Source organism: Balaenoptera acutorostrata, chromosome 14 (assembly GCF_949987535.1).
Source record: "Balaenoptera acutorostrata chromosome 14, mBalAcu1.1, whole genome shotgun sequence".
Lineage (NCBI taxonomy): Eukaryota > Metazoa > Chordata > Mammalia > Artiodactyla > Balaenopteridae > Balaenoptera > Balaenoptera acutorostrata.
This window is the reverse complement of record NC_080077.1, coordinates 1422323-1450193: the sequence shown is the minus strand read 5'-3', so window position 1 is coordinate 1450193 and position 27871 is coordinate 1422323. Positions and strand designations below refer to the sequence as shown.

The 27871-nt window shown below is 46.9% G+C and overlaps 1 protein-coding gene across 2 annotated transcripts in view; it reads left to right on the top strand.

Annotated features, from left to right (window-relative positions):
- Positions 1 to 27871, top strand: part of SMOC2 (SPARC related modular calcium binding 2) — a 157297-nt gene that overhangs the window by 71331 nt on the left and 58095 nt on the right. Inside the window, exons 5-7 of one of the 2 annotated variants that reach the window (XM_057528059.1) lie at positions 624 to 671; positions 3591 to 3641; positions 4865 to 4939. In XM_057528059.1, the coding sequence (XP_057384042.1) occupies positions 624 to 671; positions 3591 to 3641; positions 4865 to 4939 (174 nt within the window). Of the gene's footprint in view, positions 1 to 623; positions 672 to 3557; positions 3642 to 4864; positions 4940 to 27871 lie in introns of both variants that reach the window. The other variant, XM_057528058.1, reaches the window with a different exon arrangement.

Sequence of the window (27871 nt, the reverse complement as noted above, 5' to 3'; positions counted from 1 at the left end):
TGCTTATTCCTTTGTGTAGGTGTAATAACGGTGAGGAAAATGTTGGTGTCATAACGGTTTCAGTCTATGGGGAGGGCAGAGCAAGGCCTCCTATTTGTAATGTAAACCTTTCAGTGTAATATAATTGTTAAAATTTTGTTATAAATTACTCAGTTAACCTTAGCGTATTTGCTGTACACCCCTTACAAAAAGATGGTTCCTCAGTTTTCCATAAATCAGAATTCAGCTGAAACCAGGGTTTTTATTTATCTTTAGTTGGATAATTTTTTATTACTTTTTAAAAATCTAATTCACTCAACTATCCCCACATAGTGATGTATGTTAAAAAGGTTAGTATGATATTTTTCATGTGAAGAAACTGCTATATTTTGTACCCTAGAGGGTCTTATGTACAACCCAAGCCAGGTAACCAGAGAAATAGGAGCTAATCTTACATTTCCTAGTTTTGGGCTTGTGATTTCAGATGACAGAGTCACCCCAGGGCACTAGGTAGCTTGTGTAAATTAACTAGAAAGTGACAAAGCCCTGTGAATTAATCAAAATGGAATAAAATGTTTGTGTAACAATTATTGATGACCATTTGAGAGCCAAGAATAATTTTATCCCTTATTTTCCTCTTGTAGGTTCCATAAATGAAAAGTTACCCCAACGGGAAGGCACAGGAAAAACAGGTAACTATCTTAAAATGAACTTCCTTGATATATTACTACAGTGAATCCAATCTATGCCTTAAAATAACTTCTCAAGTTAAAATGTCAATGTATATCAGTGATGGTAATGAGAGCTGAAGCCCTTTGTTAATTATTTATTCATTCAGCAAACGTTTATTCGACCCTTAGGGTTGTTGGGACCTGGCAGGTGCCGGTCACGTGACCTGCTGGGTGACCCACTTGTGTCTGCGTCAGGGCTTCTTAGACGTGGCTTGTGTTGGGACCACCTGTGGACGGTGTTAGGATCATCCCGGGTCTATATCTGTGCAGAGGACTCCAGGGCTGGCACGAGCCTCTAGCATAGCAGCTGTCGGAGGTCACTAATGGAGCTCTGTCTGCTGTTCTTCATAAGAAGGTGGCTGTTTCCATCTATGACAGTCACTCCTTCTGGGACCAGTACCCCAAGAACCAGACGGAGCAGGGAGCATTTCCTTTGGAAATCATCCCACGGCTCCTGGAGCATCTCCACTGGCCGCTGCAAGCCCTCCGTGACCTCTTTGCCCTTCCCTCAGCTGTCACCCGTTAGTCCCAATGACACATTTTCTGTCTTTATATTATATCAACCTGTGAAGTCAGAATCTATTTTTAAGATGAAATAAAAATAATGTACCAACATCTTAAGTACTTTTTTTCCTGAGGTAGGTTATAGTATATGAACCAGTAATAGAGAAAAGTGATATGAAGTCAAAAGACCCCAGTTTTATTCAACCCAGGTCTTTTAAGTGTGTATTGAAATCACGGTGGCCACTGTCCTTGCCCTGGAAAGATTGTAGAGTCTTTGTACCATTAAGATAAATCCATGAGATCCACACAGATTGGCACACGAGTAAATGCCAGCTGTGTAGACAGCACGCAGGGCGGGCGCAGACGAGGGCGGAATTGGAGCGGTTTCACAGAGGAGGAGGAGTTGAGTGGAGCACAGTGGGTGTGAAAGCTGGGGCAGGTGTGGCGTGGGCAGAGACCCTCACAGGTGGGGAGAAGAGCCCAGTTCGTAGGTGAGAGAGGGACCGGCAGGTGGGGTCAGGACACTGGCTCGGGACAGGGTTTCCGTGTGGAAAGGGGGAGATGAAGTTGGGGTGAGCATTCTGGTATGTTTTAGAGGAGAGGAAGTATACATGTTCGTGGTGAGAAACAGGAGTCAGATGCTGAAAGGGAGGCGGAGGGAAGTACTCTTCCAGGCGCCCGCACCCAATCCTGTTCACGGTGATACAGGTTGAATCCACTGTAAAAATACTTAAAAAATCCCCGGGCAATTGGCACGTGGGCTCAGAAGTGGATTTAAGGGAAGAACACGTTCCTTCTACTGAAGCCCCTTGATCTACGGACATGCCTGTCAGAGGAAATACCTGAGAATAAGTAACGAAGCTGGTTTAAAAAGAGACATTTAACAAACTCCCCTGGAGGGAAAGTGAAAGGCACCAAGCTGTCCATGACTTTGCTTCATTTTCTGAAGGCTGAGCCCAGTAGGTGCCTGTGGGCTAGTTGCACCGGGACAGACTCTCAAGGGGCCAGAGCATGGTGGTGGGTGAGAGGATCATGCTGCCCGGGGGCCTACGGCCAAGGCAGGAGTGTGGGGGCCTCTGGTGCTGGCATTAGGGGCGGGGGAGGGAGAGGCGTGGGGACCGGCACCCATCATTGTCCCTCAGGGACGCCCCCCCGTCACCTCTCGCCGTGGGTAGCTCGGCTGAGAACTCGGACTGGCCTGGACCCAGGGATCAGATTGGGGCTGCTGGCCCCAAAGTGGTGGTCTGCTTAGGCCTCAGCAAAAAGGTGCAACATTAGCTATGTACTTTACGGTTGTCATTCCAAAGGGTGTTTAAATATGCTAAGACTTTTCTCAGTATGTTCTGTTAAGACTTTCAAATATGTTAAATATGTTTTAAATATGTTCCCCATTTCATTCTTGGAAGAAGATTATAGAATATTCAATAGCAAAATACTTCTAGTTTATTGCTACTATCATTCTTTGACTTGGCTATTTCAGATAAATGACGCTACATTTTGTCAGTATCTTGACAGATAACAAGCTTTTTTTCTGGAGATAGTTAAATGTTAAAGAATTTTTAAAATATTCTTTTTGGTTTTCCCCTGAAGAGAACTTATGGGAAACTTCATTTTTACTCTTCAGATAGCTGGGATAGACAGTAATGAGTCACAGTTAGCTACATAGGCCATGTAGCTGCTCCTTCTCTCTACCACTGTTTGCTGTATTTTGATTCTGAAATTATTAAAAAAAAAATCACACGAATAAAAACACTAGGATGGTTCTCGAGAGCCCCCCCCCCCCACAGTATGCCTTGTAACAGCGTCCCTGGCTGGGGCCCCCTTGCCTGGGCGGCTTCTAGAAGCTTGCTTACCAGGGAACCCAACGAGTGTTTTTGAACTAATTCCATAAAGACTGTGTCCTTGGAATAACGTTTTCAGTGAAATGGCATAGAGCTTTCTAATGCACACTCGTCCCTCTGTCCTCTGACACTCTCACCCGGTTCCCCACCGGCCTCTCACGTGTCGACACAGGAGGCCTGAGGGGTCGAGAGACCCACGGGGCACAGTCCGGCGCCTGGGTCTCCATCCCTGCCTTCCACTCTGGGACACAGGGGCACAGCAGGGAGGCCAGACCCCCACCCCCCCCCAGTCCCCCCATTACTGCCGTCCCTCCCTCATCCGTCCGGTTGGCTCCAATGGTTTACGTCACACCTAACCCTTCCCCTTGAGGTCTGTTTGGAGCTTTGAGCCTCTGTATGGTTTACTGAGTGCTGGGGTGGGGTTTGGTGGATCGTGGGGTGTATGCAATCCTTAGGGTCCATCCTGTATGCACACTTACTTCACTTACTCTCATAATTGTAGTCTCCTTGCAAATCTTTTCCGTTCTGAATTCAGATGATGCCTCAGCTCCAGCGCTGGAGACACAACCTCAAGGAGATGAGGAAGGTGAGTGTCGGTGGGGAGTTGTGTTGGGGGTCGGGCGCGGGCCTGGGGGTGCAGCCATGTCCTCTTGCGGGGACTGTTCGGGACGGGCTGGGTTGGCCTTTCCCACCTTTATGAGGCCCCGCCATCCCTCCTGAGGGCTCCTGAGTGTTGCCGTGGTGCTCTCACACAGCACACGCAGAGGCCTTTCTTTAAGTCCAAGTCTCTGAGTTGAAATTTTATCTGGGTAACATGAAATATATATTTCCAAAGGGTGCGCTAACATATGTCATTTCCCCCGCTCATCCTTCATGTCATGTGATCACCACCTTTACAAAGACCAGTTTTGTGAAGTCACATGTATAGAGATGTTTCGGAGGCTTACTGAATTTTGTGGTTATGAGAAGGATGGATTGCCTACTCTTAGCCTTTAATACATTGTTGTAGGTATTTGCCACTGTATCACCAATTCTCGGGTCGAAAGGGGTCAGGTTTGAAGACCAAGTGTAAGGAATGCACATAATAAATAAAGATCAAAGGGTAGGATGACATCGTGCTTTGAAAATAATAATAACAAGGATAATCATAATAACTAACTTTTGCTTGGCACTAAATGCCATGGGCTGTGTTACTTGAGCCCATTGAGCCCTCAGAACCCCATATCACAGATGGAACTTGTCCGACGCCCCAAAGCCGATAGATGACAAAGGCGCGTCTGACCAGCTGGTCCGGCTTCAGTGTGGTTCTCGGGCACGTGGTATACTGATCACACCGTAAATATTCAGTTACATTTGTTAATATTACTACCAAAGATCTGTTCCCAGAATGTTGTAGGCAAAAATTACGTTTTACATACTGCACTTTGTATTGAATCTTTCAACTGAGTGAAGACCCTGTGTGTTACATGAATATCCCTCTTTACCACACAAGGATATGTTTTTATACTTTGGGACTTTTTGCCAAAACCTGTTCTTTCCAGTGGAGCCTGTCTGGACTCATATCACTTTTATTTATACTTTTGGACGAAGAAAGAAAGGAAAAGGCATATGCTAAAGTTTTTAAAAATGTATGTTGTCGTTTCCTTTTGTTTCATGCACATAATCATTTTATTATTTTTAAAAAATATCTACAATGTGTGTTTACTGATTATATTGATTTTTGGGGCTTTTAGACTGCTGAAATCTTTAATTGAGAGACTTTGTGTTTTCATGATGAATTAAAATAATCATTTTGTTTTGGTTCATTAGATATTGCATCACGATACCCCACGCTTTGGACTGAACAAGTTAAAAGTCGACAGAACAAAACCAATAAGAATTCAGGTAAAAAGGAGCCCAATGTGACTTAGTTAATGGACCTGGAAAGTGGTCTTGTTTTCTAGAAGCTACATGCAGAGCACATCTTTTTTCCTGGTTACCAATGAGTCATGCAAATAATGCCATGGCTTGCCCACCAAAATATAGTTCAAATTTGAGTGTTTTATTAAATATGGTAAGTTATAGAACATATTATAGAATAGTTAACATTTTTTTTCTCAGAAATTATCATTATGGGTAAGTTTTCCTATTGCATAAAGATATTAACCTGTACATTTCTCTTGTGAACTTTAGAAACTGAGTTAGTTTTGTTCAATCTTGTCACTGTATTTCCAAAAGTTACCTAATTTGGTTTGCTTCTGTACCATATAGACTAGTACATGGGAAATTAGTTCAAACATTGAATGTTTCAGATTTATTGGTGGACCTTGACATTCAGGGGATTTCACTGATGCTCAGGGGGGCATCAATGTGGCAGTACTTAAACTTAATTTGAGAAACAAATATAAAATTATTGTAAAAATGTCATTGGAAATGTACATTGTTTTAAAAAGCAGTTTTAATTGTCAGTAGGAAGCTATTCAGGGTTTGACAGAGTTAGTTCCGTATAAGTTCACAGAACAAGTACGTTTGTATTTCACCCATTACTTTCTATTACCAGATTTTCAGGCCTTACATGACCTGTCAATTATAATTAACTAATAAAAACAGTGCAGACTTGCAGTATTTAGTGGGACTGAAAATACTGCTTCAGGAAATTCCAGTTTACGTAAGTTACCCTACACTGTAATTTGATTTAAATCAGCCTAAATGTGTAGAACACAAAAAGGTGACATTGAGTTGACTTGTAGACATGGGGCATGAAATTATGAGGTTGTATCTGTGTTTAATGCCAGTTGTCCAGATACATGCTCTTTCTGAGGGTCCAAAGAAAGTCAGCCCTAGTTAGTATTTTAAGATGTTAAATATAGTATTTACTTTATTAAGTTTAGTGATAAAATGGCAAACAATCATAGATTTTACGTAATGACCACTGTTGTCACTGAGATTTCAACGTCAGAAGAGTTTTGTTTGTACTTAATTTTTATTTAGTAATAATCTTCTTTGGTAGAAGTAGACACATTTATTTAACAAAACATAAATAATTTGTGACTTTTTGTTATTCTGTGTTTTTAAAAATTTACCTTGTTTGTTGGTACTCTTTTGTGTTCCTTTATAGAAGAAGCCAAACTGAGAATGCATTGCTTTTTTTCTCTGGTGTTTCTTTATATCAGTTAAAAGTACTATTCCCCCCTCCCCCAAGTTTGCACTAAAATAACATAATATTACTTACGTTACCAAACATGGGGAGTATGATTGCCACGCGTAGTGAGGGAGGCCGTGTGGGTATGGGCAAATGTACTTTGGAGCATAAAGTGATAGTCGTTTTCAGGAGGGACCTCCTTGTAAAGGAAACAAAGTAATCCGAGTCTATGAAAATTTACACGTGATAGGAACTCAACACATGTTTATTTATTCCACGTGTTCCACAGCCACTTTGATAGTATCATTGCGTTCTTATCTAAAGCAAACTAAATGAAACAAAAAATAAATACATAAATAACTAAAAGTTTGATCTAATCTACATACCATGACAGTTTCACTGCTAAACTTTTAGTAATTGAAATTCAATATAAATATAAATGAAATATTCTTCTGTTGGTTCATTATGCAGGAAAAGCATCATTTTCATTATATGATTCAATATACATTAAGTGACAAAAACCTAAAATTGCATTTTACTTAAGAATGCGTGACTCAGTTTTTTTCTATTAATATATAATTGACAGTGTCTATTTCTTTATGTTCTTGAATCATCTTATTATATTCAATTTTATCATTCTATTTATAGAAGTTATAAAAATTGATTATGAAATTGTACCAGACAAGAGATTTTGTGACACACTGTTTAATTATATAAAATTAATTTATATCTCTATTTATTAAACTGATACTCTTGCCCTGTGGTACATTAAATAGGTTCTAGATTTCTGCCTGATTTCCTTTAAACCAATCTAGAATATTAAAGAAGAGTGCACTTTCTTTGTTAGTTGGAACAACAGTGATAATGGTAAGAGCAGCTAACGTTTCTTGTGCTTACGATGTGCTGGTACCTCACATGCACCGTTGCGCCTCTGTCCTGCTCCGCCGACACAGCAAGCCAGTGGGCCTGCTGCACTTCCCATCCCCGAATCTCAGAGGAGGAGAAGGCGGTTACAGCCAAGCCCAGACGGCATGGGCAGGGTCTCTGAGGATGGGAACTGCAATGCCACCTGACCACCCCACCCCCGGCCATGCTCCTCGCCACTGTCCTTCAGAGAGGGGACACCTCCTCCGCCCCACTGAGACATGGGGGCTCCTGGCATCACTGTCTGTGCTCACCTGGGTGACCCAGCCGGGCCCCTGTTAAAATGCACCTGTGCTGCCTACAGCCATTGTCAGCCGTTAAACCTTCAGTTCGAATCCTTCATCACGCTGAGGGGACGGGGCAGAGAAAGCTGGAGGAGTGGGGACACAAGGGCGTTTCCCACGGTGGCTGCGGACGAGCGATGGGGACGGACCCTCTTGTGTCTTCCAGCCTGACCCCCCACTTGTCCCCTTTCTCATTTCCCCCAAGACCCTTCTTCCTGGCCCTCTCAGACCTCAGACTGCTCCCCGAGCAAACCGCGCACTGTCTTACCTACATTCTTATCTCCTATCCCTGCTCCTGGGAAGGCGCGCTTTGCTTTTCAAATATTCTCAAGTCTGGGTCACTGCTGGGTCCGCTGGGGCCCAGCTCCTGGCGCGCAGACGGCGTCGTCCCGGCCCCCGCGCGCGCCCACCTGCACGCGCCCCCCGACGCCCTCCGTCTGCGCGCCCGCTGGCATCACTCCTCCCGTGCGCTCCGGGCTCCTTTTGCACGCTTAGCTCTGCCCTTGTGACGGGACCCAGCACACACAGCCCGAGCGTGCAGTCCACACCCCCAGGTCCCCAGGGCAGGGCGGGGGGGGCGGGGGGCTCCTCCCTCAGCCCTTCAGGGGGTGGAGGGGCCGCGTTCCAGGGAGCTGTCCCTTCTAGACGCGGGACGGAGGCTCCCGTGCAGCGCGTTTCCTCGGGTCGGTAACCCGTCCAGCAGGTCCCGACGGCCAGCGTGATGGCTCACTGCGCGTCCACCCGGCCGAGCCACGGCCCCCAGCCTCTGGGTCAAGCACAGATGTTCCCGTGAAGGCATTTTGCAGAAGAGAGTGACGTTTAGATGGGTGACTGAGGAAAGGAGTTTCCCCTCCACCCTGCGGCTTGCTCACCCAGCAGGAGGGCCCCCATGATGGCCCGTGGGGCGTGGCGTGGGCAGGCGGACTCTGTTTATCTTTTCCGTCAGGAGAGTACGGAGGGCTCTCAGTTGTCTCATTGTTCATTTCACGTAAATAATGTATCCGCTGAGTGGGCCCCTGTGCGGACACTGCAGTGCACCGGGCGTGCAGGGCTCTGCAGGGACCCAGGTCTTCGCTGGGGTCCACGGGCGGGCAGCGTGCAAGGTGGGTGCTGCGTCGGCGTCTCTGCCCTGCTCTGGGGAAAGAGATGCGTTCTGGCTTTGCCCCACACCTCCAACGGTTGCCCCCGGAAACGTGAGCTCTAAGGGCCCGGAGTGGGTTGTCCTTTGACGTGTGCTGTGTGACAGTCCCCCTTGGAAACACCCGTGTTGGCCTCAGCCGTGATACACGGACACCCTCTCGTCTATTCGCTTTAGGAGTCTGCGGTTTGGGAAGGCTGAGGTTCTTCCCCACCCTACTCAGGCCGCTGTCACCGTCTGGGGTCACGGTGCCTCCGCAAAGCCCAGCCTGGCCAGCTAGGAGGTGGGCACTGGCCGGGGGCACTAGCGCCCGCTCCCAGCGGCTTCAGAGCGGGTGATGCTTCCTGAAGACCGAGAGCGCCAATCTGGGGCATCATCGGGCGTTTTGTTTCATTACTTATTCAAATCCCAAGTTGGCAGGGGAGCATGTCTGCTTTCTCTCTCTGCCTGTGGCTCTTCCGAGAGCTGAGCTCGAGCCAAGGAGATGGCCCCTTGGAGACCTCCAGAGGTGGGCCCTGAGTTCCAAGGCGCTGTGGATGGCTGCAGACCCAGGGCACACGCAAGCCGCTCAGCCGGCTCTGATAAACAAGCCCCTGGCTTTAGTGGTCTTCTCATTTGCGGTCTTTCTAAGTTTTGCATGTGAGCTGGAGAAAACCTAGAGGCCCCGGTTTTGCCATCTCTGAAACCCTCCTCCCACTTGGAAGAAAAATATTTTTTCCTCCCTAAACCATTAAAAATAGCTCTGTTTTATATCCAAGAGATGTTCTGTATCTCAGGATGTTCCACAGCTTTATGGGACCCCCTCAGTGGAAACATTTTTCTATTTTATTCGGGGTTGATAATTTTTGTTTTATTGCACATATTAAAATGATTGCCAAAAGATTATTATCTTTTGATTCTGCTTTAAATCATGGTAAATTGCATTCCCTGGGGGAAAAGAACACCAATTATATTTTCTTTCTTCCTTTTTAAGCTTTAAAACATTACTTCCTCATTTCCCTTCCTATTCCATTCTTCAAACATGACATTACAAAACGTCAAGATGCCAGCTACATTCTTATAAAGTGTTGGTCATTTGAAGAGCTTAAAATATTAAAATAAATCAAATAGCTCCTTTTAAACGTGGACTGTAAAAGTGTGTTGTTTACCGATATTAATTAAGCTACCTAAAAATGTACAAGACAATTTATCCAAGTTTCCTAACTATAAAAGGGAGTTTTAATTCCAGTCATATTTAATTCTTAGATTTCAGTATTCAAACTCTGGTTAAATAATCAGGATGCAGCATTTCAACATAAGTACAGAAAAAAGCAATGGAAGTAAGCAAATTGTAACTGAGCTGGTTGGAAACACACACCAGCCTATATACACGCAGACCTTTGTACTCTCACCGTGTGAAGAACAAAGAAGGGTGTTCGACTTATTTATTCTCTCTGTATAAATGAGACTTAATCCATCGTTGAATTAATGAGGTCTGATGTTAAATAGTGTCCTTTGTAGGGCCATAGGTTACAATTTGTGGAAAGCTTATTTTGCATCAGGCGGAGTGCTATGTGATTTAATGTGTCATATAACCCACTTCTCACTTTCTCGTGGGTAAGAACACCTTTCAAAGTCTCCAGGTGGCTGGCAGGGGTTTAGCCCAGGTCTGTGACTGCACATCAGACACGTGTCCCTTTCAAAGCCAGCCACCTTGCTGTGATGTGACTTCGGTCCCAGTTTCCCGAGGTGCCTCTGTTGTTGACGGTGGGTTAGGAGCCTGCCTCGCCCGGAAGCACCTGGACGGGTGCTGGCAGTTCTCGCCTGGCCGGGCTGTCCTCTGGGGAGGGCGATGGTTCCAGAAGGGACGTGGTGGGAGGCGACCCTGGGCAGAACCGCTCTCAGGCAGGCAGAGGGGGCGCCGCACGCGAAGCCCCTCTTCACGTGGGAAGGAGCACAGGGGACCAGGGCGGGGGCCAGATGGACCGCTCACGGCACGGGGACGCAGTGAGCTGAGCTGCTGGGGGCCCAGCCGTCCCTCTCCCCGATCCCCTGGCTCTAGTGCCGGCTTCCTTCTGACTAGAGTGATGGCTGCTGCCCGGAGCCCCCGGGGCCTCGGGAAGGGCAGGGGCTGAGCTGGCTTCCCACAGGCACCGCGATCCCCATCAGTCTCTGAGCACCAGTTCAGCATCTCATCTCCACGGCAACGGTGAGCTGACCTCGCGGGAATCGGGGCGTGTCCCAGGGAGCCCTGGCGCCCAGCGGGGCCATCAGAGTCCAGTGTGTAAGTAGGGCTGGGGTTAATGCCCACTTGTTCACGTGCGAGCTCAGGCCTGGGCTTTGCAAACAACAAGAGGACATTTCCTGAGAATCTCACTCGCGCGCGTGTGTGTTCACTACAGAGGTACTGGATACCTGCTTTGGAGAATTCGGGTGCTAGAAAGTGTGCGACGGGATTGGCAGGGCTGAGGAAAGGTTTCTGTGGCGGTGAAGTTCGTAGGGTTGTGTCCCGTCCTGGGCTGGTTTGCCGCGTGAACCAAATGAAAAGTCCCTTCTTGCTCTTCACACGTGTGAATAGAGCGTTAACAGGCCAGGTATCGCTGTGATCCTGTTTCTGTGGTCTTCCCATCAGTTGGATTAGAGACTAAATCAGGACTGATGGGGCTCATAAACAATGGAGGGTCTTTTTGGAAATGACTCACACAGTGAAACCCAGACTAGAATTCCCGCCTCACCCGCAAGGGCAGTGGAAGGCTATTCCGCCAACGGCCGCCTCTTCTCAACGGGCTCTGTCTTGTCATCCTCGCCGTTTAGACTGCTGACTGATGCCCGGCTCTTGCCCAAGCCTGATGCACGGCCAGTTACAGTGACCTGCGTGACCTGGCTGTGCGGCCGGCGAGCTTGAAAAACGTTATTCAGTTGTTAAGGCTTTTGATTCACTCCTGGGAATGCTGTGGTGTGTGCATGTGTGCAAGTGTCTGTATACAATCAAGCATGTATGAAGTACTTATTTTCTATCAAAAAATTACCTTTGTTTTTTAACAGATGCAACCTTTTCCCTTACCTTCATTTGTCTTCATAGTTACCATCTTTCTCCTCTTTGCCTGCATCCTGAGTTTCCGTCTCAGCTAAGCACTGGTCTGGAAGTGTTCCTCTGCTTTTGCCTGAAAATCACATTAGTGGCTAAAGCCAGCATACATCAGGCTATTGTGTTTCAGATGAAAAAGCAGACCAAAGATCTGCCTGTTACAAAAGATCTCATTTAAGTGATGGATTTAATAAAATATCTGCATCAAAACACAGAATATCTAAGTAATATTTCAGTTCTGTGTACTAAGACGTAGATCTGAAGATATTAGTAGTTTCTCAAACTACTTAGATCTTTTGTACCAGCCTATCTTATCCCAGACATACAAAAAGAGTGCAAAAATTTACCTAAGCAGCAAATCCAGGTGATTTGCTTAATGTTCCAGTTTACTTTGTATGATTATCATGGGGGCATAGGTTTCTAAATGACACACCAGGGTTTATGAGGAAGGGGAGGTGTAAATGTTGGAAGAAACGCACCTGCAATTCCGTGTCTAGACAGGAAGCCCACAAGTTCACCCTCGCTCTGGGGACCATCCTGGGGGAGCCCTGGTTCTCTGCGGCCATGCAGGGACCCAGGTGCCTTCTCTCCTGGGCTCTGCGGCCCCATTCCGTGGATCGGTTTCAGGAAGGGGAGTGCCACACGGAGGGCAGACCCCTCCTGAAGGTCCAGCCTGGCCTTGGACCTGCCGCCTCCTCTCCCTCCGTCCTGCTGCCGGAAGCTGGTCTCTTGGCCCAAGGTCTCTGCGTGTCAGGCGCTGGTTGAGCCCTGGATACAGCCGCTAGGGAAACAGCAAATATGATCATAGCTTCACTGCGTGATTAGGTCCTGTGATTATGTCTCACTGGTTAGTTTATGTTTCCTTTTGCATCATTCGTATGGTTACACACACACACACACTTATGAGTGTGTATTCATGTTATTTATATATACGTTTACGTTTTGCTGAAAATGGGTGTGTGCTTGGGTCCCGTCTCCCCAGCCCTGTGCTCACGCCCCGGGAAGCTCAGTGCTGCCTTGTACTTGCTGGTTCTCTGTGCTTCCCACAGCCCGGTGCTGCCTGTTAAAACTTGTGCCGCCAGACCTATAATCCTGATTAAAATGCGTACTCCTTATCTCACCCTCGATCAGAATACCGGAGTCTCTGGGGTGGGGCTTCTGAAGCTGCATTTTAAGCAGCTTCTCTGGTGATTTTCGTTTATGTGAACATTTGAGTCCCACTGCAAACATGTGTTAACTATTATCAGCAAGGTTTTGGTCATCTTTAAGTGTTTTCTTGTCATTACGCATGTATGTAAAACAAAGCACTGTTTCTGGAAGGCATCAGAGTACTAGGCCAAGGCCACACAAATACCAGTTGTCCTCAATGCTGTGTGACCCTTCCTTTCACACCTCCATTCTGTCCTGCCTCCGAGGTGTGTCCACGTCGTCCACTTCCCTCCAGGCCCGCAGCGCCGGGCTCCCTGAGGCATCATCTGAGCTTCGCTTGGCTTGGATCGCCGCTTGGATTCTGAGCGTCTCCAGGCCTCCCCATCTGTGTTTCTGCTTCAGTCTTTCTTCCCACTGCAGCTTTCTCAACATTGAGCTTTCAAAGCAAGAGCCACGTCTCTGTTCAGAGTTCTGCAGCGGCTTCCCGGGTCACCTCATCATAAGGCCGAGTGCCTTCTAGGGCCTCTGGTGGCCTCCAGGCGGCCGTCCATTCTGCAGCCTCTTAACCCACCTCTGCCCATCCGCGCTCCATGCTGTATGTTTTCTTTAAGCAGCTTTATTGGGATGGGATTCACATACCGTACAGTTGACCAGTTGGAAGTGTGCAAGTCAGAAGTTTTGGTGAAGTCACAGAGTTGTGCTGTATCACCACAACCTAATTTTAGAACATTTCATCCTCCAGAAACCCCAAACCCCATATTCATTAGCAATCAGTCCCCACTGACAACCCCCAACCCTTGGTAACCACAAATCTGCTTCAGGCTCTGTAGATGGACTTGTTCTGTCATTTCAAGTGTGTAGAATCTTACAATATGGGGTCTTTTTGACTGGTTTCTTTCACTTACCATTATGCTCATGTGGATCATCCATGTGGCAGCGTGCGTATCAGGACCTCATCCCCTTTTATGCCTCAGTAACTTTCCCTTGTATGTATGGACCACATTTTATTTATCTATTCATCAGCTGATGGACATTTGGGTTGTTTCCACTTGTCAGCTATTATGAATAGTGCTGCTGTGAACATTCCCACACAAGTTTTTGTGTGGGCATACGTTTTCTCTTGGGTTCATACCCAGCAGTTGAATTGCTGGGTCACATCGTAACTCGATATTTAACATTTTTAGGGGCTGACAAACTGTTTTCCAAAGTGGATGTACCATTTTGCATCCTCATCAGCAACGCACAAGGGTACCGATTTCTCCACGTCCTTTCCAGCACTTGTTATTTTCCATTTTTTTGATTGCAGTCGTCCTGGGAAGTGTGGAGTCGTGTCTCCTTGTGGTTTTGCCTTGCATTTCCCTGATGACTAAGGATGTTTGGCACCTTTTCTGGTGCTTACTTGTAAATCTTCTTTGGAGACATGTCTATTCAAATCCTGTGCACATTTTATTGTTTGGTTATTTGCCTTTAGTTCCGGAGTTATTAGACTTTATTCTAGATACAGATCCCTTATCCAATATATGATTTGCAAATATTTTGTTCCATCCTGTGTGTTATCTTTTCACCTTTTTGATAATGCCCTTTGAATCACAAGGGTTTTTAATTTTGATGAAATCCTATTTGTCTATTTCTCTTTTGTTGCTCATGCTTTTGTTGCATAACCAAGGTCTCCCTTTGTCGCCCAGAGTTGGGACCCCCTTTTGGGGAAGACAGGGAGGTGCTGCTGCCACCTGCAGAGCCTCACAGAGGCCTTCATGCCCCCAAAGCCAGGGGTCTTCCTGCTTTGCAAAAATATGCCCTTATACCGTCCTCTTCCATAGACTAGCCTGAACCTTGAGGGTGCAATTTGGTGTTAATCCTGCTGGAAAATTTCCTCCCTCTAACTTGAATTTTCTTCTTTCAGCTGGTGAAGTTGGCTAAAAGTTACATCAACAGCAAGTCTGAGTGGGGAAAGGATAAGAGAAAATGTTATAAAAGAAAAAAATATAAAACTTGCATGGGATATACTAAAACTATTCTTCATTTATCTGAAATTCTCATTTCACCTGGTATCCTGTATTTTGTCTGGCAACCCTGCCTGTCAACGAACACACTTCCTTGTTTTCAACCTCTGTTTGGCTAATCTTCAGCAGAGAAAGGTTCCTTGGGCTTTCTTCAGAAAATCAAGTTTTCATACAGTGTATCCGTCTGCTAGGGCTGTCATAACAAAACACCACAGACTGGGGGCGGGGAGCTGTTTATTTCTGGTTCTGGATGCTGGGAGTCCAAGCAGAGATGCCAGCAGGATGGGTCCTGGTGAGAAGGCTCTTCCTGGCCTGCAGACAGCTGCGTCTTCTCTGTGTCCTCACACGGCCTCTCCTATGGCTTCTCCCAGTCCTGGTGTCTGTGCTTCCTCTTGTAAGGACTCGGGTCCCATGACCTTTATGACCACATTTAACCTTAATCACCTTCTTAAAAGCCCTGTCTCCAAATACAGGCATACTGAGGGTTAGGGCTTTACCCTGTGGATTTTGGAGGAAAACAGTTCAGTCCATAACATACAGAATAGGATAATTTTACTGTGCTTGGATTTGGATGTTTGCATTGAAAGCAAAACCTATCAGGAAAAAGGCTCAGCGTGGAGGTAAAGGGGCTGTTGGTGTGCTCCCTTTATGTACATCTTCGGGCCCCCCTCTGCATCCTTCTTTTCTGCAGTCACCCCAGGCTCCAGGGATCTTTCTCTTGAAAAGTCCCCTTACAACAGGAAAGATTTTGTATTTGGTTAAAGAAGTGTAATACTCATGAAAGCTATCTGGGTAATTTCTCATCAACCTTTTTTTTTTTTTTAAATTTTATTTATTTATTTATTTATTTTATTTTATTTTTGGCTGTGCTGGGTCTTCGGTTCGTGCGAGGGCTTTCTCTAGTTGCGGCAAGTGGGGGCCACTCTTCATCGCGGTGCGCGGGCCTTTTCACTATCGCGGCCCCTCCCGTTGCGGGGCACAGGCTCCAGACGCGCAGGCTCAGTAGTTGTGGCTCACGGGCCCAGCTGCTCCGTGGCATGTGGGATCTTCCCAGACCAGGGCTCGAACCCGTGTCTCCTGCATTAGCAGGCAGATTCTCAACCACTGCGCCCCCAGGGAAGCCCTCTCATCAACCTTTGATAAAAGTTTCCATGTTTCACTAGATTGAAATTTATTCCAGTGCATCAAATGTTGGCTGAAGACAAAATTGAGAATTTCCTCCAAACTTAGTATTGCTTCAATGGCCACAAATATCTTATATAAAATGGATATTCTTCTGTTTTAAAATTTTTATTGAGATATAGTTGATTTACAATGTTGTGTTTAATTTCTGCTATACAGCAAAGTGATTAGACATATATATACATATTACACATATATATATTATATGATTATACATATTATACATATATATATATATTCTTTTCCATTATGGTTTATCACAGGATACTGAATATAGTTCCCTGTGCTGTACAGTAGGACCTTGTTGTTTATCCATCCTATATGTAATAGTTTGCATCTGCTAATCCCAAACTCCCAATCCTTCCTTCCCCGCCCACACCCCCCAACTTGGCAACCACAAGTCTGTTCTCTATGTCTGTGAGTCTGTTTCTGTTTCATAGATAAGTTCATGTGTGTTGTGTTTTAGATTCCACATATAAGTGATACCATATGGTATTTATCTTTCTCTGTCTGACTTACTTCACTTAGTGTGATCATCTCTAGGTCCATCCATGTTGCCGCAAATGGCAATATCGCACTCTTTTTAATGGCTGAGTAATATTCCATTGTATATATGTACCACATCTTCTTTTTCCATTCATCTGTTGATAGACATTTAGGTTGTTTCCATGTCTTGGCTATTGTGAATAGCACTGCTGTGACTTTTTTTTTTGGTCTCACTGTGTGGCACATGGGATCTTAATTCCCTGATGAGGGATCAAACCCACGCCCCCTGTGATGGAAGCGCAGAGTCTTAACCTCTGGTCCCCCTGGGAAGTCCCCAAATAGTGCTGCTATGAACATAGAGGTGCATTCATCTTTTTGAATTATGGTTTTCTCTGGATATATGCCTAGGAGTGGGATTGCTGGGTTATATGGTAATTCTATGTTTAGTTTTTTAAGGAACCTCCATACTGTTCTCCACAGTGACTGCACCAATTTACATTCCCACCAACAGTGCAGGAGGGCTCCCTTTTCTCCACACCCTCTCCAGCATTTGTTATTTGTAGATTTTTTTAATGATGGCCATTCTGACTGGTGTGAGGTGATGTCTCATTGCAGTTTTGATTTGCATAAAACGGGTATTCTTCATTGCGATTCTTTTTTACTATTTTTTTGAAAACCTGCCAAGCACAGCTGACATTGACGAAGAACAAATGTCATGTATTTTATGAAGCCACCTCTGTGTCTGCCACTTCTGCCAGCAGGGATGTTTGTTTCCAATATTCCCTGTGCCCTCTGAGACCACCCCGAGTATTCACACAGCTGTACAGGTTTTTAAGAAATACATGATTTTCATGCAGTGATGGATATTATAAACGCAACATGTAAGATTTTATAGACTCTTGTAATGGACGATCTGCCTTTACTTTGTACACCTGTGGACTCTATATAGCAGATTTTGCAGATCATAGTGTGTGGCACATTCAGTTGTGCTGGAGGACGCACCACCTATGAGATGAGTAGTTGGGAAGATGTGTAGAGAAGCCTGGACAGCACACCAGCCAAGGGGGAGGTCCAGCATCTTTATCTACAGCTGCTCCCTTGACTAAGAATGCCAAGAAACACTCTCTCTAACCCCCTGTTTCTATTGCTCATAACTTTTTGGACTTAACTTGAGAAATACATTTTCCAAGATTAGCCTCAGCTGAAAGGCATGCTTTCTTTTGTTGGAAACTTGGAAATATTTTGTTTTTCTGTTTTGGTGTGATTCTGCATCCAGAGAAAGATGGGTACTTTCTTCATTTTAGAAGTCAGTTTTTAAAACTAAAAGAGAAAAAAAGAAAGAAAAATTCCTGTAAAATTCTTCTTGGGAAGAGAGTTTTCATTAGCTCAAGAGTTTTAAAAAAATATTTTTAAGTGTTTTTCAATCATTATGTGTTCTCATGATCACTGGACTGTTTTATCTAAAGCCATTGCTTTAACTTTTGAAATAACAACATGTTACAACCAAACTGCCTAGGAAGAAGTAGACTTATGGGTTGAAGCAGATGTTAATAAATTACTGAAGATATTTCTCCTTGTTTCATGTCTTGCCTCTCTGTTTAAAAATTACTGCCTGCTATTTCCTTGTTGTGCCTTTTTATAATTTGTAAATCCACAGTGGACGTCTAATAGATGCTTAAGTCAGTACTGAATGCCTGTGAATTTCCTATGGTGACTTGTAACATTTTAGATGTGACATAAGGTGGAGACTTAGAGTTTTGAGCCAATAAGATGGTCGTGAGAACCCAGAATGACTGGGGGCCTTGATTAAGTCGGGGACCAGTTGTGGGCATAAGTGAGAAGCCGCTCAAAGACTGAGGGGGAGTCAGCTTCTGTTGTTAGAATTTCACACTCACATCTTTTCAGATGTGGAACAGTATTTTAATTAATTTATTTTATTTTTAACGTACTTTATTTTTACAGCGCTTTCAGGTTTACAGAAAGCACAGAGTTCCCACGTATATAGGGAACTCACCTGGGTAAATACCAAGGAGTGTGATTGCTGGATCATATGGTGAGGGTATGTTTAGTTTTGTAACAAACTGCCGCACTGTTTTCCAGAGTGGCCATGCCACTTGCACCCCCATCAGCAACGTGTGAGAGTTCCTGTTGCTTCACAGCCTCACCAGCATTTGGTGTTGTCTGTTTTTGGGTGGGTTTTTTTTGGATTTTATCCACCCTATTGGGTGTGTAGTGGTAGCTCGTTATTGCTTTTATTTGAAATCCCCTAGTGACCTATTATATTGAGTATCTTTTCACATACTTACTTGACATCTGTGGGTCTTCTTTGGTGAAGTATCTTTTGTCTATTTTTCCCTTGGATTGTTTTCTTATTTTTGAATTTTAAATGTCCTTTGTGTATTTTTGATGTAAGTCTTTTTCAGACATGTGTTTTGCAGATATTCTCTTCCTGTCAGTGGCTTATCTTTTCATTCTATTAACAGTGTCTTTTGCAGAATATAAGTTTTGTATTTTGATAAAGTCCAACTTACCAATTATTTTTTTCATGGATCATGCCTTTGGTGTTGCATCTAAAAAGTCATCACTAAACCCGAGGTCACCTAGATTTTCTCCTATACTATCTTCTAGAAGTTTTATAGTTTTGCATTCACCATTTAGGGCTGTAATCCATTTTGAGTTAATTTTTGTGAAGGATGTGATGTCTGTATCTAGATTCATTTTTTGGCACTTGGATGTCCTGTTGTTCCAGCACCATTTGTTGAAAAGATTATCCTTATACCATTGAAATGTCTTTGCTCCTTTGTCAAAGATCAGTTAATTATATTTGTGTGGGTCTGTTTATGGCTCTGGAACAGTGTTAAGACTTAAAAATATTCAGTAATTGGCTGTGGATGGGTCGATGACTGGGAATAGAATTAATAGAGACCAGAAATAAGGTCTAAAAGCAAAGAAATGAGAGTTTAGATGTTGTACAGGAAGATATGGAAAAGATGGGGGTTCTTGGCCAAGTCTCTTTGGGAACAACCAGGGGAGTCTTGACAGCTGTCAGAGCTGGTCTCGCTCGGGGGCTGCTTCCCCGTCTCCATGACCCAGGTCTTTGCTGTGGACCTTCAGCCTCAGTCTCAGCCAGAAGGAAGCATTTCTCCCTGTGCTCGAGGCTGCCCACGGGCTATATTGCTGCCACTTTGAACAGAGGTGCTAAAGGAAGTTCTGGGAGACGAGAGCTTGAAATAACATCTGTTTCTGACAAGACATTTGGAGCATTCACGAACCTGGGAGAAAGGCTCCCTGGGACTTGGGAGATATTTGAAAAGAAAACTTGGGTACTGGGGAGAATTCACAATAACATAATTTTAATTACTAAGAAGTGTATTTTAAATGCTCTGCTGTGGATGGAAAGTGTAAGACAGGTATTATTAGTGGGAACATCTCTAATCCTTCTTTGCATTTACTTCTGCTTTATTTATTTATTTTTGGCAGCATATTTTATGAAATTTTTTCTTCTTTTCACTTTTCATCCCTTCATCTTTTCCAAGTGCCCGGGAAAGAAAGCCAAGCCCACCCATAGCCAGTGTCTCCACGGCCCTCTTCTCCATGGACACGGTTTCTGTGGCTGAATACCCTACTTTGGGGGCGACCAGCGTGCCTGGCCCCCAGAACGGCAGAAGGAGGGCAGGGAGGGGGCAGAGGACGCTGGGGGGATCACCTGGTGCTGAGAGTGTCCGTGGTGGGGTCGGTGGGGGGATGAAGGTTGGTTACATGGGGCCTCCGGGCCCCAGTGACACAGAAGGTGTGGCAGGGAGGGAAGACGAGCTGGTCCGTGGGGCCTCGCAGTGTGAAGACGAGGTGCCCTGAGCCTGGACCCTGTATCACAGGCCGGAGGTCACCGTGAACCTGGGAGCCCGGGGCCTCGCAGGCTGGAGGAGGTCCAGGAAAGGGTGGCTCAGAGCAGGGCCTGCACGGGGGGGAGGGGCCTGCACGGGGGGGAGGGGAGCACACCTTTCCCTGGAGAGTCAGCTGGCATCTGGAGCATCTCAGTTTTCTGCTTCAATCCTGCGGGCAGCCATCTGGGCCGAGGTCCGGCGTCCGGCGTGGGTGCAATGTGACAGAGCGGCTTTTCTCTTCAACTGCTGACCTGGGTGTGGCCTTGCTGACCTCTGTGGAGGTCACACTCTGTCCCCCACTTGCTCCCCACAGCCGGAGGGCTCTTCTCTTGCAGATACTGCAGGCTCTCAGCCAGCCTGTGGGATGGCAGGAGGCCCTCTGCGTAAACCGGGCGCAAACGTGGCCTTAGTAGGTAACCTGGTACCAGGCGCGCTGTTGTCTGGGGCTTGGCTGGTGATCTGCTCTGTCTGAACACTTCTGCCAAAACGTGTCTTCAGATTTCCTCTCCTGCAAAAGGAAGGGCTTCTAGGGAATGTTTGACCCTCAGGGCCACCAGGGGGACGAGGAGCAGCTCCGGGCAGCAGGGGCGTCGGGACCCCAGGGGCCATCGTCACAGGGGCCGCTGCCCACTCCGCTGCTGCTTCTCACGGCTGCACAGTTAAATACAGTTACTCTGTGACTCAAAACCCAGATGATGAAATGGGCACGACACGCTTCGGTAGGACCTTCCCTCCTTGTAGCTCCGTCCAGCATCCTATTCGCATCCTGCTGGGAGACGTACACTCACTGCACAGTGGTGGGCACAGAGCCTCCTGGCCAGGGCGTGGGGATCCCACCAGCAGCCGGGGCGAGGCGCTCGGAGACACAGGGAAGCCTCCCTTTGCTCTTTGTGTCTTGGCGGAAGATGCAAAGTCCCGCACAGGTGTGGGCGTCTTCTTGAAGGAGGTGCAGCACGCCAAGGGCCTGGCTTGACTGAGGAAGGAAAACGCGAGCAGAACCGTTTGAGCCAGCTGCAAACATCTGAAAATAAACTCCCCCAAGCAGTGTGAAGCCATCACGGCAGCTGAAGGAAACTTCCCCGGGCCTGGGACCAGCCCCCCTGCCTGGCTCTCCTTCGAGGACGCTCAGCCCGGCCAGTTCAGATGCCGCCTCCTCGTGTCCCCACCCCTCCGGGTGGACGGCCTCTCTCCTTTGCGGTCACTCATCTGTGAGGTCAGATCATCCCTGAGCATGAGACTTCCCGGATTTCAAGGCTCTCACAGCTGCCCAGCACAACGCCGGGCTGTCCGCATCTGTTGGCCACACAGCCAAGGCAGCCGGTCCTCCAGGCCCTAGACCGGGCTCCTCCCCGGCCGGCCTGCTTGGGGTCGGGGTGTTGTCTTCCTGACGTTTCTTCCCTCAACTGTCCAACGGGCAGAGCTGCGTGCAGACAGAGGAGACGTGGAGACTGGGCCTCATGTGGATCTGCCGTCACCAGGAGAGCCTACTACGTGCTCCCTTAGAAAATCGATGTATAGCACAAGGCTCTTAGCCTCAAATGGTTCAAGTTTATGGGCTAGTTCGGCAGCTCTCAGACCTTCTGGTTTAAGAATCGCTTTATGCTCCGAGAACTTACTGAGGCCCCAGAGAGCTTTTTAAACATGGTTCGTATTGATCGGTATTCATGCTTAGTATTAAAACTGAGAACTTTTTAATACACATTCCCTTGGCTGCCATCATGAGTCACTTGTGAGCCTGAGAAGACAAAGGACACCTCGGTATTTATAGAAATAGTTCTGACCTCGTGGGCCTCCTGGGAAGGGGTCCTGGGGCCATGCTCTGAGGACCACCGGTCCGAGTGCCGACAAGACAAGACGCCTCAGAGCACAGAGGGAAGCCCCAGCTCTACAGAGTTGTCCAGGACGGCTGAGAAATAAAGGGCCAAACGAAGCACCATGGAGATTCGACAACAGCATGAAGCCCTTGCTGGTGGACAGAGGGGGAAGTGTCACTGCAGATGGGGTACAGAAGTTTTGTGGTCAGGCCTCTCCAGCCCGAGACCCATCTTGGATCCAAACAACACAAGGACTTACATCCCTAATCGGAACACTTTGCTTCTCAGCTCTAGACATCTACATCCAGGTGATTCAGATTTTTCTCCAAAAGAAAGTGTGGAAGTTCACTCTGTATGTGGGGCATGAAGCATCCTTTCTGAAGGTTTCCTTAGAAGAAAGACCCCCCGGAAGGTGAATTCACGCCGCTCTGTCCTTGGAGACACTCGTTGGTTTCAAATGGCCGTTTGCTCATTGAAATCTGCCCACATTTCATCAAAGAAAACTCTTAAGGCCGAAGTTCGGTCGGGGCGCTTATCACGTGTGTGGTCTCTGTGCTCCCAGTTCCAGGGTTTGCTGGAACTTGGACTCATGACCTTCGCTCTTTCCCTTCCACCTCGATTATGGCTGATGGTTCTGGTTTCCTTCGGGATGCGTATTTCGGGTCCAGTGATTAGATGGAGAGGAACCGGAGAATATCAGAATTCCTCGCTGTGGGCAGTCCAGGGGGAAACACTTACCCGCGGGACCGGCCTCGCTAAGATCCCCAGTGGCTGATGGAGGTGAGGGCATCGCTGTCCAGCAGCCGTCCCAGCAGCGGTGCCTCGAGCCCTGTTCCTTTCCAGGAGCGCCTCGCTTACCCTCAGACCTGGGTCAGGTACGGGCGCCTTCAGGTGGGGCGTTGACCGAAGGCTGGACAAGGTGAGGCTGTGACGGCACGGTGCCTCCCGTGATGGGTTGGTGCCTGCGTGTCCCGGGAGCTGAGCCAGGCCTGGGATGTTGCCCCCGGGAGGCCCGCCGTGGTCACGGCTGACCCCACCGCATCAGTCTTCTCTCTGTTTGGGGCTCTGTAGCATCGACTCAGGGTTGGAGACCTGGCTTGTGTCCTGCTTCTACTGTAACTGTTGGAGGCCTTGGGAAAGTCACTTAATTTTCCACCCTGACTCGCAAGAGTTGGCCTGTCATTTCTTCCTGGTTATGAGGGTTAAAGATCTTCCAGTACAGGGCCTCTCATCCTGACGTAAGATGCTTGTTTGCAGGGCCACCTCCTCTGAGCAGGCATCTCTGCTGCCCTAGTCGTCTGGGCCCTTACTTACCAATCCCGCCCCCGGGGGAGAAAGGGATGCCGTCCTCGGAGGGCGGAGCATTGTGTGTCAGGGCTGTGTGCACCCTGCTGAATCCAGCACTCCCAGGGGCGATGCAGATGGGCCCCGTTCTCCTCACCCTGTAGACGGGGAGCCCCCCAGGACACTCGGTGAGCGAGTACTGGAGCCTGGGTTGGCATCTGTCCCGGGCCACGGTGTGTCCAGGACACCAGGGTGGGCAGTATGGCAGAGGCAGTGTCGTTTGGGTCAGAATGTTGCTTTGTGTTTTCTTTTTCTCATCTCGGTTTTGTAGAACCCACTTTTGTTTGTCCACTTGCAAAGAAAACTAGTTTGGAGAAATTTGGCCACCTCTGGATATTAGCCTGAGTGGACACAGTGTATTTTAAAATAGGTTGTAATCAGCTGCATTATCTTAAACCACTGGTCTTAATGGGAGACTTTCTGGACAATGGAAAATATTCTGATTTCTTTTGTAAGGCATCCAAATATAAAATCATACTGCTCTTCTTAACTTCTTTTTGTCATGTCTCCTAACTCTACAGAACTTAAAGGGAAAAGCAGGTAACATTTCTAGCGCACATTTTCGGTGCAATGATGTGTTCACCCCTCGCTGACTGCGCACAGTTCCATGAGTGAGAAAAGGACGCGGCAGCTGTTGTCCTGGAGAGAGAGCGGTGCTGTGCTAGGGCTGACCCGGGTCTCGGGGTCCTTGAGCAGCGGCAGGAGATCCTCCCGCGGTGGAGGCCTTGGTGAGACTCGCTGAGGCCAGTGCAGTGAGGGTGGGGACGGGGCAGGGGTCCAGGGAGCACCCTGGAGAGTTAGGGTCCGTGTGGAGGAAAGAGTGGAATAAAAGGTACCCGGATTCAGGTTTTCAAGAGTGATGCTGGTGAGACTGTCACTGATAAAACAATCTAGAAGATACAGAGAGGTTAGGATGGAAGGGGGTGTGGTTTGGGGCCATTCTCTGTCGGGGGCTCTGAGGTCCTTCTGGGGTGGGTGGTCTTCGCCGGGGCTCACGGCGCTGGGTCGCTCCTCTCCCCCGTCTGGGACTCGGGTTCAGGCTGGAAACGGTTACTTAGGTCCATTGCTACAAGAATAAACATGGGAAGAAAGCAATTAGAATGGACACCCGGGGTCACTATTTTCTTTCCAAAGAAACTGTATCTGTGAATTACATCCAAATCTTTATTTTTTTTTGGAAATATACGTTTGACTGGGGGCTTCCCATGTTACCTGTTTATACCATTTTGGGGATGTTTCTAGACAGGACTGTTATGTGGCTTCCAAGGGCAGAGGGGCAGGGGTGCCGTGTGTGGGAAGTGGCTTGTTTGCCTCGGTGTGGGTGTGAATTCTCACCCAGCTTCGCCTGACTCTGCCATCCTGAGAAAGATATAAAACTTTTCAGAGCCCGTGTTTCCTCACTGGTAAAATACACATGGTAATACGTATACCTTGGTCTGTTATTACCAGGATTAAAGGAGAATATGCAGAAAGCTGGGTTCCCTGCCCACCATGCCTGTAAATGTTATGGCAACAATCCTGGATTTAAAAGCTAATCTTAAAACTCTTCCTTTGGAATTAAATTATACAATTGATCGTAAACATGTGTCACTTATGCGCAAAGCCTTAGCACCGTGAATCCCAGTTTGATATTTTACGGAAAGTGGACATAATTATATTCCATCAAAACTGTAAGTTTCCAGGTCTCCCCCCGCCCACTCTGCCATTTCTAGAAAATCAAATTCTAAAGGGGCAACTCTTTTTAATTTTTTCCTTCTTTGATCATCTGTGTTGTGCAATTAAAAAGAAAACCACAGACAATTCCATGACTGATGAAGACAACATATGTAAAAATTAAGTAATCAACTCAGAGAGAGCGGGCCTGGCCTCAGACCAGGACTTCAGGGCCGGGATGGCTCAGTTTAAACCCTGTCTCTGACACTCCGTCTTTACCTTCTCTGATTCAATCACGGAAATTGCAAAATGATAACAATAATCCCACCTCACAGAATTATAGCAAAGTGATTCAGTTATACATATATGTATTATACATTCTTTTCCATTATGGTGTGATTAAGCAAATTAATACCTAAAAGCAGGTAGTCATAAGGACCCACTAAATGTTATCAAGTATCAATCTCCAATCTCTGCTGTGTGTAAAACTCCTATGCTTTCTTTTTCTTTTTAAAGATTTTTTTGATGTGGGCCATTTTTAAAGTCTTTATTGAATTCATTGCAACGCTGCCCCCGTTCCATGTTTTGGCCTTTTGGCTGCAAGGCATGCGGGATCCCCGCTCCCTGACCAAGGATCGAACCTGCACCCTCTGCATTGGAAGGTGAAGTCTCAACCACTGGACCACCAGGGAAGTCCCTCATATACTTTTTATAAGTGAATCCTACTTGACAGATTGTTTATTATTTTATCCCCGAAATATTTTTATATGTGAAGTCCTTTGTAAACCTCAGAATACTTCACAGACTTGCATTCTATGTAGCAGTTAAGCTTTTAGTATCCACCAGCTAAGCAATGTATAATCACACACAGCAGTTAGGTATCTGTATTAAAGAAAATAATGTCCATTTTATGAACCCCGATAGAATTCATATACATTTTAAGACAAGTAGAGCGAAGGTGCGAGCCTTCCTGTTGATTCAATGTCCTGATGAGGTTAGTATGCATGTCCACGTGAGGGCCTCTGGAGGTGACGGCATCCTTGGTCCACAGGGGAATAGCGGTCCCACCTTTAATTTGGTACCTTGTCATTGCCTCGTGCCGAGTTACCTGTGCATTTCTATCTGCGTTTACTAACGTTCCAGGATTTGTTATTTTCTATCATGTGTGTCTGGTAGTCTCAGATTAAGCCCTCGTTATCCCTTGTAGGGACTAAAGACAGTCTTGAACTGGTCTTTTGTCTGAAAGCTTTGCCAGCAGGGCTTTAAAGCACAAATATGATCCTGGCACTCATCCTTACAAGGCTTTCTGCTGTTTGTGGAAATTGCTTTACCTGCTCCAGAGCCCCCACTCTGGCCCCTGCTGCCCGGCAGCCCACCACTTGCCATGGACCCTCCCTCTGAAGCCCTGCTTCCTTGTGGGAAGCCCAGCCCCTCATCCACCGTATTTGCTGAGCACATGTTAATGTGCCATTGATCTTATGCATGTGAAGGGCAGGGGCCGTGTACTGATAAGGGCAAGTGGCAAAATGCCAGGAGAAGCAAGATATTTGGTGGTTTAACTAGGGGTAGTTTTTGAGAGAATTCTGAAAATACTATAAGGAAATGCATAGAAAATAGAAGATGCTGATTTTTGCCCTCTGAAGCTGACACCAGAATGCCTGTTGTATCTGACAGCTACTGCTTCGTAACAAATAGCCCCAGGATGGTAGCTGTGATCAGTGACAAGCGTTCATTTCTCATGCATCTGCTGATCATGGCTGGGCTCTGCTGGGAGGCTCCAGGCTGCATGTGGGTCTGGGTCTGTCCCATACATCTCTCATCCTCCTGGCCTGAGTGAGGAGACCGGAGGATGCCCTGCTCCTGGCAACACCTAAGGGCAGGAGAGTGGCCCACACGCATACAGGTGTCCAGCCTCAGCCTGCAGACACCCCACGAGCAATGTAGTTCCCACGTCTGAGCCCAATGTCACAGGACAGGGGAGACACTCTGCCAGTGTGGGGGGGAGCTGCAAACCCCCTGGTGATGGGGAGAGAAGACGGATTGGGCCAACGTGTCATCAGTTATTCCTGGAAATCAGTACATAATTATCCCGAGTGAGAGAAGCTGAGAGGGTGGGGCTTGAGGGCCCAGCAGAGCGCCGTCCGGATGGCCGTGAGTGTTGGATGGGGAAACGATGCATTTCCGAGCCGTCCAGCTGGTGGCTGCCGTGGCAGCTGGACTTTGACCAAGGCCTTCGAAGATAAACAAACTAGTCCACGCAGGTCCCGGCCATGCAGCAGGGTGGCCAGAGCAACAGGATCCCGGCCAGCAGAGGACACTGAGGCAGAACACGGGGACTGCCCCCAGGAAGCTGGGAGGAGAGCAGGGGGACAGATGCTCTCACCTGGTCATTTCTGCAGCAGATTTGGCTGGATGTGAGAACTGCCCGTAGCTTAGACGTTCCTGCAGAGCAGACTCATGCCCATTGGATGTGGGACCTGAGCAGATTCTGCACATTCTCATTCTTATAGCAAAAACTGTCCTTACCCAATTCAGTCAGTACTTAGAGGCCCGAGAGCCTTATTATTACTATTATTATCATCATTGGAGTCCAGTTGATTTACAATGTTGTGTTAGTTTCAAGTGTACCGCAGAGTGAATCAGTTATACACATACATATATCCCTTCTTTTTCAGATTCTTTTCCCGTATAGGTTATTACAGAACATTGAGTAGAGTTCCCTGTGCTCTACAGTAAGTCCTTATTGGTTATCTGTCTTATATGTAGA